The sequence below is a fragment of the Narcine bancroftii genome, chromosome 1, assembly GCF_036971445.1.
Source record: "Narcine bancroftii isolate sNarBan1 chromosome 1, sNarBan1.hap1, whole genome shotgun sequence".
Classification (NCBI taxonomy): Eukaryota; Metazoa; Chordata; class Chondrichthyes; order Torpediniformes; family Narcinidae; genus Narcine; species Narcine bancroftii.
This window is the reverse complement of record NC_091469.1, coordinates 413,528,813-413,542,053: the sequence shown is the minus strand read 5'-3', so window position 1 is coordinate 413,542,053 and position 13,241 is coordinate 413,528,813. Positions and strand designations below refer to the sequence as shown.

At 42.8% G+C, this 13,241-nt stretch overlaps 1 protein-coding gene across 5 annotated transcripts in view; it reads right to left on the bottom strand.

The window, feature by feature from the left end:
• LOC138751551 (ubiquitin-conjugating enzyme E2 E1) overlaps window positions 1-13,241 on the bottom strand; it is an 81,735-nt gene that overhangs the window by 27,066 nt on the left and 41,428 nt on the right. Inside the window, exon 2 of one of the 5 annotated variants that reach the window (XM_069913972.1) lies at window positions 1,397-1,584. The exons of the other annotated variants lie outside the window; for them this stretch is intronic. Coding sequence (XP_069770073.1) covers window positions 1,397-1,437 — 41 coding nt within the window. The 5' untranslated portion in view covers window positions 1,438-1,584. The remainder of the gene's footprint in view (window positions 1-1,396; window positions 1,585-13,241) is intronic. 5 annotated transcript variants of the gene reach the window in all.

The following is a 13,241-nucleotide window of genomic DNA, read 5'->3' as shown; positions in this document are numbered from 1 at the left end:
TCTCCATCTCACCCCTGCTCCTCCCATTTCCCCTCTAACTCACCACCTTATTCAGGCATCTGCCCAATTTTCACCACATAGGAAGAAGGGCTCAGGCCCGCAAACGATGTGTGCTTTCAACAATGTGAAGACTGCGCTTGCTAATGCCACAACACTTGTACATCAAAAGCCCAATTCCTTGCTCTCTCTTACCACAGATGCATTTGGCAGTGCTGTGGGAGCAGTGTTAGAACAATGACTGCGTGGGTAATTAGAACCTCTGGCCTTTTTTTCCAAACAAGCTCAAGCAAAGTATAGTATATTTGGTCGAGAACTCTTGGCAGTGAAATATTTTTGCACTTTATTGGAAGGCCACCAGCCTCTTACGCATACTTTGCACACAAGCACATGTCTCTACTCACTCAGAGTTGGCACTTGGACTTCATCCTACAATTTTCATCAGACATACGGCAGATCCAAGGAAAAGCAAATGCTATGGCTGATGCCTTATCCCGGCACAGCATTGACGCCTTACATTAAACTACTGCCATTGATTTCACTGCCATGGCTCGTGCACAACACACTGATCCTGATCTCATCTGATATCACTGTATCAACCCTGGTTCTCCATCTTCAAGATGTGACCCCGGATGAATTGGATAAAAAGTCAGTCTGCGATTTTTCCACAGGAAACCTAGACCTTTTGTGCCAGTGTCTATGTGGCAGGAGATTTTTGAGTCTCTTCACAATCTATCGCATCCTGATAGAAGAGCATCAATCAAACTTGTAACAGCACTGATTTACCATAGCTTACAAACAAATAAGGAATACACTCACTCATTTCTTTCAGCATACCATGAAGTTAATTACCTTTTCATTTTCGTGGATGCTGCATGACCTGCTGAGTTTCTCCAGCACTTTAGTGCAGCGCTTGAGACCAGTGACTGCAGATTTCTTGTTTACCTGCATCAGTCCCCACCCCCCCACCTTATTTCCCAGTAACCTATGCTCTCATACGTGCACATTAATCCAATCTACAGTGTTCTGGGAGGAATCTGGAGTACACAGGAGAAATCCACATGGTCACAGTGAGAATTTTCAAACTCCACATCAACAGCATCACAGATCAGGGTTGAACCCATGTGGTTGTAGCTGTGAGGCAGCAGTGGCTCCAACTGCAGCGGCACACTCAGGTGTATTTTTCAGAACTGAAAGAAAAACTACTGAGGACAACTCAGAAAAAGAAGTTTCATCACAACTCAGACACTTACAATATTTATCAAGTTTCTCCATTCATATGACATACCTACTGCACATCCAATTTCACTTATACCCATCACTTTTCTCCCATCATATCTATTTTCAAAATTAGAATAGAAATCAAATTTTAAAAATTTTACAACACTCAATAAATTACCTTTTAATGCTTTGAATAGCCATGAAAGCTCTGGACTTCATTAAACTTTTAATCACATCACTACATCCTGAAAATGTATGGTTCAAAATAGCCGAGCATTCAATCTTAATGCAAGTATCTTTGAAAGGCAGAAGCACTCGTCCCAACGTGTCCTGAAGGATTGCATTTAATGACTTTTGCCAGAGGAGCTTGAATCAAAATGGAGATTTTATTTTACATGAGTGAAGAATATGTGTAAATGTAATATACAAGAACATGAGGATATGAATTCTTCATGCAAAAAAGATGTTAGAATAAGATCATTTCTTTTGTAGGTTTTTAAGTTCATATTTGGAAAGGAAACAGTGATGGTCAATGCTTTTGACAATCTAGAACATTAAAAACACAGGCTTAAATATTTTTTTTTTAAATCACAAAAAGTTGAAATATGGGATCATTTGTTACTTATGGAAACTCATCAGTATCATAAGGCTGTAGAAATTGTTAACTTAATTCATTGTGGATTTCTGCCAAGCACCAAGTCTGCATCAACCAGAATTCATGCAACTGCAGGCTAACATTTTTGTCCAGTAACTGTAAAAAAAAACCTGAATATTTACTTAACTCTTGAAGAGTCAGCTGTTAATGAAGAATTATGTTATTTAACATTCACTTGAAAAGGCCAATAGCAGTTCAGGAGACCAAGGGAAAAGGGAAGAGAGATATGGTTTTTAAACAGTCATTGCAATAATTTCCTGTCAATAATTTTTACACTTACCCTCTGTAGTGGCCATTCAAACAGGAAGATCATTTACACCAGGGGTGTCAAACTCAAATTCACGGAGGGCCAAAATTAAAAACTTGGACTAAGTCGAGGGCCGAACTAAATATTTATTGAAATTTTCAACAACATCTGCATGTTTTCTCTTCTTTCACCATATGTAGTGTTAAACTTTAGGATACAACTTTAGGAGGATAATGTTACAGGTCAGGAGTAGGTAGCTCAAGTTCACCCTTTACTTGACCTGAGGGAAACCTATTTGGTCCCTGTGGAGATGTAGTCAGCATTCACAGGCTGTGTCCACTTTGGCCTGCATCAGGACGCAGCATTTCCTGCTCACTCCTCAGGCTCTAGGCCTCTATTCACCCTCGACCCACCATCCCTCTACCTGACCAGTCCTTTACCCAACCTCTACTCACCCCTCACTCCACTCGCTCTGCCTCTACCCACCCCATCCTATACATGCCCCTCTACTGCCTCTCCCCTCAAACTGTTCATCCCTCTACCCGTCTCTCACCCTCTAATCACCCCTCCCCTATCGCCCTGCCCTTCCCCTTTTACCTCTTCCCTATCCACCCCTCCTTCTACTCATCCCTCCCTCTAACTCCCCCTCGCACCACCATAACTTCCCCTGCCCATTACTCCTCACCTACACCCTCTGCCCACCCCTGCTTACCCACCCACTCAGGCCCAGCGCGCTGCCGATCAGCCTTTGCGGACAGCCACCATCTCTCTCTTCACGTGCAGGGCCGAACCAGCCGTCCCTGGGGTCCGCGCGGGTGCAAGCGCTGAAGGCCTTGGCAACCGGGAGAAGTGCGCTCGTGCTGTGGAAGGGCCGTCTGGTGCCAGTCGCACGGTGCTTGCGCTGTGGAAGGGCCGTCCGGTGCCAGTCGCGCGGGTCTCACGCTGCCCAGGGGCCGTGCGCAGCCTGCCATGCCCGTCGCGCCGACAGGAAATCACAGGAGCTCGCCAATCCGCCGCACCGCTCGACAGGTGGGAGAAGTGACTGGTTGTGCAGGGAGCCTTCCAACTGGCTTGCCGGCTGATGACATCGACAGACTTCTCGTGTTACAATTTCTCGTGTTACAATGGGGAAGGATGTGCAATGAAGGGGGAGGATGGTGGGGGTGACATTACCAAAAAACAGCATCGGCTCTCGCTGCAGGGCGGGCCACCTTTAATACATTTTTGAAATGATCTTGCGGGCCAGAGTTTGACATGTGTGATTTACACTAAAATATCCGAGTTGCGGTGACTTACAGTGTCGATCTCATCATATTCATTTAACTCATTGTTGCAGACTACCTGCAGTTCAGTTTAGACTGTAGGCAGTCTGCATGAATGTCTAGGATTGCCGCTGGAAACATTTTGGAACAGAAATGTGGCAGTCAATCCTGTTCCAAACTTTGTACACCACTTGCATTGCAGGAAGTTTCGAGACTCAGAGCTCAAGGAAACAAGACATTGGGATGGGATGGGATGGGAGGGGGTGGGGGAGAAGATAGGCTAATAGAAACAGGAGAAGTTAATGCCATCTGTGGAGGGTGCCCAAATGAAATAGGAGTTGTGCCTCCAACTTTCATTCTGCTTTGCAAGCAGACCACTAGGCATCTCACCCATTGTACTACAGGGCAGTGCAAAAGTGCAGTTACTTACAGAGAAATATCAGTAGGTACAGAGCAAAGTGAGTATAATTTTACTATTCAGAAGTCTGATAATGGTGGGAAAGAAACTATCCTTGAATCTGTGTACGTGACCTCATACTCATGAATTTTCTTTCTGAAGGGAGGAGGGTAATAAGAGCGTGGCTGGGATGTGATGAATCTTTTAATATGTTGGCTGCTTTTCCAAGGCAGAGGAGGTAGATGGAGTTGACAGCAAGGAAGGGGGGGTGGGGGTGTGTGGATTGTGTAATGGCCTGAGCGTGTTCACAACACTGCAGTTTCTGACTGTCTTGTGCTGAGCAGTTCTGTACCATGCACCCTGATAGAAGGTTTTCAATGTTGCACCTGGAGAAGTTGTTGAGTGATGCAGATGATATGCCAGATTTCCTCAGGCTTCTGAGGAAGTAGAGGCATGGTGTGCTTTCTTGACCACTGCATTGATTTGGATGAACCAGGCCAAGTTATTAGAGATGTTTATAATTTGGAACAACAACAACACTTTCCACATGCTTCTCAAGTCACCAATGTTCTAGAAGTTTGAATGGTTAATATTTTGGTCATAAATTACTGCGTGACAACAGTTACTGAAGCACAGAGAAGTGAGCCTCTCATCTGTTTTTTCCATTTCATTCATGCTTTTGTAGTAATTCAAACCCTGTCTTTACAATACAAACTGCTTTGGTAATGCATGTTGTTTATTGAGTTCATTAATGGTTTTAAGTGTAATTAATACAAGCAAATTTACAAATGCAGTAGCAAAAGACAAATTGGAGATTCTTAGCTTACAACCCTGTATGCAAGCCCAATCAGGAAATAGGAAGAGCTCAGAGTTTTAAAAAAAATTAATTTTATGGGGAACTTGATCCCAAAATTGTTCATTAATATTTGACCTCCAATTCCGAAGAGCAGTTATTCTCAGTATTTTGGTAGAAACTGTATGTCAAGATAGCTTTTTAGAAAAATCTTAATTATACAAACGCTCAATAAAACAAAATGGAGATACCAAGCTCAATACATTTATTAACTGCAAATCTACTCCTAAACACTTCATCAGCTAACAAACATTGTGCAATAGATTTGCCATGCAGCTAATTGCCTATGGTAAAGCAGTACACAGAAGTGCTGGAGAAACAGGATGTGTAGGAAGTGTTACAAGATCAAACCAGCAACCACAAAGAAGGCATATCACACAGGGGTAAAGATGAACAATTACTTTATTAACAAAAATTCACCTTCAAACTTTAATTCAAAAACCCCCCTTTTAAAACAATGCCCACTGGTTAATATGCAAATTTCTATAACAGTGTAAAACTAATAAATTTCCCAGCCTAAATAAAACAGGTAATTAAAGTCCAAGCTACACTTCCAACCAGCCCACAGAAAAATACTTAGACACAAAATAAACACAAAACACACAAGACTCACAAACACTTCGATCTCAACCGAAGCAAAGATCATAAACAAAATTCAATTTGTTTGGTAAACTGAAGCCAAAAGATCTTTGAGAGAGAGCTCAATAGGCTATAGAGGCTGTTTCAGTGTTGTATCCCTCTTGGACTCTGTGTGCTTTTTTTTGTTGATATATTCATCTGTAGGATGTGAATAGCACTGGCAAGACCAGTCTTTATTGCTCATCCAGTATGGCTCTTGAACTGAATAGTTTGGGCCATTTCAGATGGTAGTGAGGGTTAACCACTTTTTTTTAAAAGACTGAAATCTTGTGTTGCTTGCAGAGAGGAGCAACTGGCTTGGTCCGGATCCTTCTGGCTGCCTTTGGAATGTTCATCCCTTTTTGAAATCCCAATATTCTAAACTGTCCTCCAGACCATGACTCATGCTCTGGGCCTTCTTCCACTCCACAGCACCATCCAATGGTGGTTTATTGTCCAAGTCCAGAATTTTTTTTCATTTTCTGCACATGCCCAGTGCGTCTTCCACTCTCTCAGCAGTCCACCTTCACCTTGGCTCTCTAAGGCAAATTGTCACTTTTTAACATAAAACCACACAACACATAGGCCAATACACAACACAGAACTCTAACAGAAGTAAGACTAACCAATGTTACGGGAGTTATGAAAATAAACTATTAGACTAGTTAAACACTACAAAGAACTTGGTGGCAATTAAAATAAAAAAAATGAAAGACTTTTTGTTTTCAAAATGGATAGCTTAGAGATTTCTCCCAATTAGTTGATGGCTAATAAAATTAGCCACAATATCCCAAGAGAAAAATAAAAGTTAAAGTTTTAACTGATCAGCAATATTTATCCAGTGACACCTGCTGGGAATGTAGATGTTAGAGAGATTCAGATAATAGATGCCTGCCTGTTACAAGATGAACACCCTGCTTAACTTAAATAGCAAGCCAAAGAGAGATGAAAACATGTGCTTACCCACTTCATACAGTCTTTGGATCTCTTCAAGTGATTGACAGCAAAAATGCACACAGCACATGGTTGCAGAAAACAGTTTTGTTTCACTAATAATATTATGAAGGAAATCTGCCTTCTCCAGCAGTTTGATACAAGTCAAGTTCGTCAAGTTTATTGTCATCTGATTGTACAAGTACAACCTGATGAAACATGCAGACACACAACCAGATATAACGCAGACAAATAATACACAAGTAAGGCAAGTAGAAGATCTATAAAATAAATATTGTTTTGTACAAATGAGAGGCTTGGATGGTTAATGTGAGCAGTTCCTTTGGTCGTTCAGCATTCTCACTACCCATGGGAAAAAGCTGTTCCTCAGCCTGGTGTTGCTGGCTCGAATACTCCTGTATCTCTTCCCCTACGGGAGCAGCTGAAAGATGCAGTGTGCAGGATGGAACGGATCCTCAATGATTTTGCACACCCTCTTCAAATAACAATCCCAGTAGATCACGTTGATTGGTTGGGGTGGGGTGGGGGGGCGGTGTGGTGGGGAGAGGGAGACTCCAGTGATCCTCTCTGCCACTCTTCTGGTCCTGTGGATTGACCTCCGATCTATTTTTCTGCAGCAACTGTACCACACTGTGATGCAGTCAGCCAGGACACTCTTGATCGAGCTCCTATAGAAGGTTGACATAATGGTGGTTGGTAGTTTTGCCCATTTCAGTCTTTTCAGAAAGTGTGGCCATTGTTGCACCTTCCTGACAAGTGAGGAGATGCGTGTCCATGATAGGTCACTAGTTCAGTGAACTACAAGGAACTTGGTGCTCTTCACTCTCTACTAAAGAGTTGCTGATGTATAGTGGAGGGTGGCATTCCTGAAGTCCATAATCATCTCCTTTGTCTTGTCCACATTGAGACTCAGATTGTTAGTCTCGCACCATTTTACACGATTTTCCACCTCTTCTCTGTAGTGTGATTCATCATTCTTGCTGACGAGGCCAACTACTGTGGTGTCACCTGCAAACTTGATTACACTATTGGAGCTGGATCTGGCAATGCAGTCATGGGTCAGTAGCATTAATAGGAGCGGGCTGAGCACACAGCCCTGAGGTGTGCCAGTGCTCAGCACGACGGTGCTCGATATTCTGCTACTGACCCAGACAGATTGTGGCCTTTCCTTTAGGAAGTCCAGGATCCAATTACAGAGCAGAGTGCCAAGTTCCATTGAGGACAGCTTCTCCACCATCCTCTGGGGAATTATCACATTAAACACTGTGCTGAAGCCAATGAAAAGCAGCCTGGCATACGAGGCGTCATTCTCCAGGTGGGCCAGGACAAAGTGAAGCAACAAGACTGTACATCATCTGTGGAATGGTTTCTTCTGTAGGCAAATTTAAATGGATCCAGCATCTCTGGGAGGTGTGCTTTGATGCAAAACATCACCAGATGCTCAAAGTATTTCATAATGATAGAGGTCAGTGTCACAGGGCATTGAGGCCTGTTATTGTCACCTCTTGGGTAGCGAGATGAGAGTGGCTGTCTTGAACCCTGCAAGAATGATGGACTGCTCCATTGAGGTGTTGAAGATCATCAATTTGACAGTGCAGTCCTTTGGTACCCAACCAGGTACGTTGCCTGGTCCTGCCGCCTTCTGTGGATTCATCCTGGATAGGGTACTCCTCACCTTGGCTGCAGCTTTGCCGGGGTGGTGGGTGGGCGCAGTTCATCTGAGAAAATGGAGCTTTATCATCCTGTTCTCAAACAGTGTATAGAAGGTGTTCAGTTTAGGGAGATTTCAGTCTTTAAAAAAAAAGTGGTTAACCCTCACTACCATCTGAAATGGCCCAAACTATTCAGTTCAAGAGGCATACTGGATGAACAATAAAGACTGGTCTTGCCAGTGCTATTCACATCCTACAAATGAATATATCAACAAAAAAAAAGCACACAGAGTCCAAGAGGGATACAAGACTGAAACAGCCTCTATAGCCTATTGAATTCACACTGACCACCAAGGGGTCATTCTTATACCAAATGTACCTTAATCCACTTTATTCTCCCCACATTTTCTGATCTTTCCATCCCACTCCAGACCCCAGAACCACCCATCTAGACAGTGAAGGCAATTTAAAATTGCTAATTTACCTACAACCCATGTGCAGGAAGCTCACCATTTTGGGATAACATTCAAACTCTACACAACAGCACCAGACATCAGGATTGAACCCAGGCCTAGCTGTGAAGCAGCCACTGTGCGATCCCATTAGTACCTTCTTACTTCAATCCCAAGGATCAGTTTCTGGGAATTTCTTTAACAAAATCTCAAGTTGCAGATGTTAAAAATTTGAAATAAAAATAGAAGATCTGAGAAATGCCATGGAGGTACGGAGAGAAATGGACTTAATGTTTCAGGTCAATGGCCTTTCTTACTACTTGACATACAAAGTAATTCTGGTCAATTCTGCTTTATTTCAGATACATTAAAACTCATTCAAAAAAAATAAACAATTTTTTTTAAAAAAAGGAAGGCATTTCACACTAAAGCTGCTTTCAGGTGGAACAACTGGGAGAATGCGGCTCCGGAGCCAGCTGCAGGAGAGGCGTCTCGGAGTGAACGCCAACTTCCTGTTGACTATGGCCGTAGTCCCGCCCATTGTCAGGGCTGGCCACCCCAGCCCTGATGTCCTGCGCTGGGGGGGGGCAGGGGCAGCTGGGGGGGGGGTGTTACCTCCCCCCTAGCAGCCGCTTTTAGGCTGCTGCTTTCAGGTGCCTCGGGAGACTGCTCAGAAGTGGAGATTATACCTCCCCAAGGAGGGTTGGGTGAGTTCTCCTCAGGGCCGGCTTTGCGTTTTCAGGTGGCCTCCTGACAGCCACATTCGGGAAAAATATGCTTAAGTATTTTGAATTGAAGTTAGCACTTTATAAACAATTACAATAGATTCCAAAAGAGTAGGTGCAAACAATTATCTGGATTTGTCCTACCTAGCTACAAGTGATTAAAGTTTTAAGCCAGACCAGCAATGATCATATCTGTTCCCAACCCATATCTCCTTTAAGTTTTGTATGGAAAAACATGTTATTTATTAGATAAGACTTCTGTTTGATCATCCATTACAATTTCAAACACCACTGTACACTGTAGATAGTAGTTTCATCTATTCCAGTAACCTCAAATCTCCAAAATAATTGGAGGCTTAAATGCTTTCTGAAAACCAGACCTGCTGATAGAATGGTGCATTTGCATCAAATGCAAACCCTCTTGCACAAGGTCCTTCCCGGGTTTCAATCAACCCACTTATGGATGCCTTGAGACAATCATTTGAGAGACCAGGTAGATTTGCCAGTTGCAGTGGGGCTGCAGGCAACTTGTGCTGGGTACCTGCACTTTCTCCCTGACCCCTAATTTAATGTTATGCCAACAGAAGTAATTTATTCTACAGATACTGCTCTTCTACCAGTTACAAATTGGTTATCAGAGGAACTTGATACTTAAGTGTTCTGTTCTCAGGATTCAGGAGTTTAGAGGACTACAAGAGAAAGCTGCAGCATTTATACATTGCGCACATACAGATTGCACACAAATCAACTTCAGTAAATTTCAAAGTGGTGGGAAGAGAATAGACAGAACTCAGCTGCCTGAATTGAAAAACCATATTATCCTCACTGAGTGTCCATCAGTCATATTCCTGCTATCACACTGACACACACAAACAAAATTTTAAGTAAAACAATCAACTGATTTAGAGTTTGAAATGAACCAACATTGCAGGCTTATAAAGCAAAATTCAATGCATTTTTATTTCAAAATACTGTACATCTTGTATAAAACCTTTATCATTCCCAACACTATCCCACTGCCCTGCTCGCTCCCAACAGCGCTGCATCAGTCCCCACACGGATCCCATTGCCCCGCTCTCCCACAACAGTGCTGTATCCATCACCGCACTGATCCCACTGCCCTGCTCGCTCTCCACAGCCATATATCAGTCACATATTGATTGCAATGCCCAGCTCACCCCCGACAGCACCATATCAGCCCCTGCAAGCTTTCGGACTGAATTAAGTGATTGAACAAGGAGGCTACAAAGAATTCACCTTAGAGGAATTATCCACGTTTATTGGAAAAGTCTACGATGCTCGCAATCAACTTATTTTAACATATTACATGAAAGTAAATAACAAGTCATGCTGTTGAACCACTGTAACTGTGAAAAATTATAAGTCAGACCATCCTAAGTCAGCAAGTTTGTGCACACAATATTTATTAGAAAATTCTAAACAATATAGAAGATTCATCAACATTTGATAACATGTTTTTATCCTCTCTTACCCTTGTTCCTATTTTCTTATTCTTTTAAATACAAAAGAACATCATTCATTTTCTTGATGGAGTTTTCAGCAGAATTATTTTCATATTCCCAGAGGAACAGGCTGTACAGCAGAGTCCTGTGTCATGCAGCTGTCTTGCACGATCCTTTGACAAGTACCTCTGTACATTTCCTATGTATTTCCTTGTGGTAACCGTGCATTCTTTTTAAAAATTTTTAAATTTATTTTTCACACTATGAACCATACTGACCAAAATACACACAAACATTTCCCTCTTGAATATACCCTTTTCCCCCCTCCCTTCCCTCCCTCCTTCACCCCCCCCACCCACTCAACGTTCAACATATGATACATTAAACCCATTAAACAATGTCATCGCACAATGAAAATAAACAAGAAATTTGTGTCATCTACTTTTGAAGGAGACAAACATCAGTCTTTCCGGCACAAGGACAGTGTGCAGTGTAGACAATATACCAGTCAGATTTGAAGGATCTAATGGTTTGGGCCTGTATCACCACAAAGGTCTTGGTGCCATTTTGAAGATTTCATAATTGTACCATTCTGCCCTACCAGATTCACTGTCACCCTTTTCTGCAAGGCTCAGGTGACATCCAGTTAAACCTCTGATCACAAATCAAATGGATAAATCTGCTCTTTTGCAGTGGTTCTCCACCTTTTCCTTTCCACTCACATACCACTGAATTTTTCTCAAGCAAAATATTTCAGTAACAAATTGGGTCTAGAGCAATGATTCTCAACCTTCCCTTCCCACCAACATACCACCTTAAGTAATCCCTTACTAATCACAGAGCACTGATTGCAAAAAGGATTACTTAAAGTGGTATGTGAGTGGAAAGGAAAAGGTGGAGAACCACTGAGGTAGAGTATTCTACAGGGGGGACAGATAAATTCTGTTTATATACCAGAATCTATGCAGAACTTGATCAGACATGTACAAATGCAGCTATCAGCCAATTTTACCCTAGATAGTAGAAAAAGGTGCTAATGCTAGCACAATAGTTAAGTACGAGCTGCATTTATGCCAAGTACATCAACAGCAAGGGCACCTTGCACTTGACTAGTGCAGTTGCAAGTGTACAAGTCTCTTCACAAAATTTTTCCCCGAATTATACTGTATAAAATATACAGTTAAGCCAACAGGACAAGGCATCACCTTCTTCATCAAGTGCGCCAAGCATGTCTCAACATAGTCAACGCTGCAAATTGACATCAAATGTTTTGACTGCAAATATTCCATCAGTGAAATGCTTGCATGTAAGGTAATTAAATAGCACAAAGGCTCTCAGTGTCTAGTGTGGCAGGACCATAGAATGTGGTAATTCCCCACAGAACCTTCCCAAGGTAAATCTCTTTGCACTATTCCTGCATCTTAGAACAGGTTAAGTGCCAACATGTGATTGCCTCACAGTCCAGTAAAGTTTTGTGCAGGCCAACATGTACCTTTCACCCAGATGGTCTTCCAGCAAGACCGATGTTAATCTAGCTCCTTGAATGGATTTTCACAAAGACTGCATCCATTTCTGACTTTCTTGGTATTCAGACAGTCCACAAGATGGGATGACCACCTTCACCCACCCTTAAGTCACCTGGAAAATTCTGATGAGGAGGGCCATGCTCAGCGTGAATCAAGGAAGGCCTTGGCATTGTCTGAAGGTTTTGACAATGAGGCATCCTGCCAAATGACTTTGAAAGTTTGCTGCCCCCCCACGATGATCCATGGTCTTTTTGCCTGCAAGGACTCTATTGTATTTCAATATGCACACTGCCTGATTGACTTGTGGTCAGTTGAAAAAAATGGACTGACCCACAGCAATAAGGCTATGACTATCCTTCTAAACTCAGGTCAAGTAGAACCTCAGCATACAGTGGTAGTTGATGTTTCTATCCACAGCTTGAAGCAGCCAAACACAAAGCTGTTTTCTGCAAACCCACCAGCTTCCATAGCTATCTCGACTACACCTTTACACACCCCGTGAGGATTTTATTCCTTTCTCTCAATTCCTCCATCTCTGTTGCATCTGGTCCCAGAACAAGTCTTCCATTCCAGACATTGTAAGATGATCTCCTTAAAAAAAGGCTTCCCCTCTACTGCCATCAACTTGGCCTTATCCACATCTTCTTCATATCTTTCCTGGCCCCATCCACCCAAGACACAACAGGACAGGAATCCCCTTGCCTCACCTACCATCCCACCAGCCTTCACATCGAACATCCACAATTTCTACTTACAAAGCGATCCAACCACCAGAAACATCTTGCCCTCTCATCCTATTCTGCAGGGACTGCTTCCTCCACTTCACTCGTGAATCGGCATGGGTCGTCTACTGCATCCAGCGATCCTGTTTTAGCATACTCTATATCAGATGAAAACTGATTGATAGTTTCATTGAGCACCTTCGCTCTGTCTGCTCCAATAGTGGTGGCCTCCCAGTGGCCAACTATTTCAATTCCTCACCCCATTCCCATACTGACACTTATAACCATGGCCTCATGCAATGCCAAATTGAAACCACCCGCAAATTGGAGGAACAACACCTTGGGTTTATCCAACAAGCACTATCCAACAAGATGGCATTATCATCAACTTTTCTAGTTTCCACTAAACCCCTCCTTTGTCTCTCTTTCCCCATCTCTCTGTCTCCTTTCCTCAGGTTCCCGTTCCTTCCCTCTCCATTCAGAGAACTTTCTCCTCC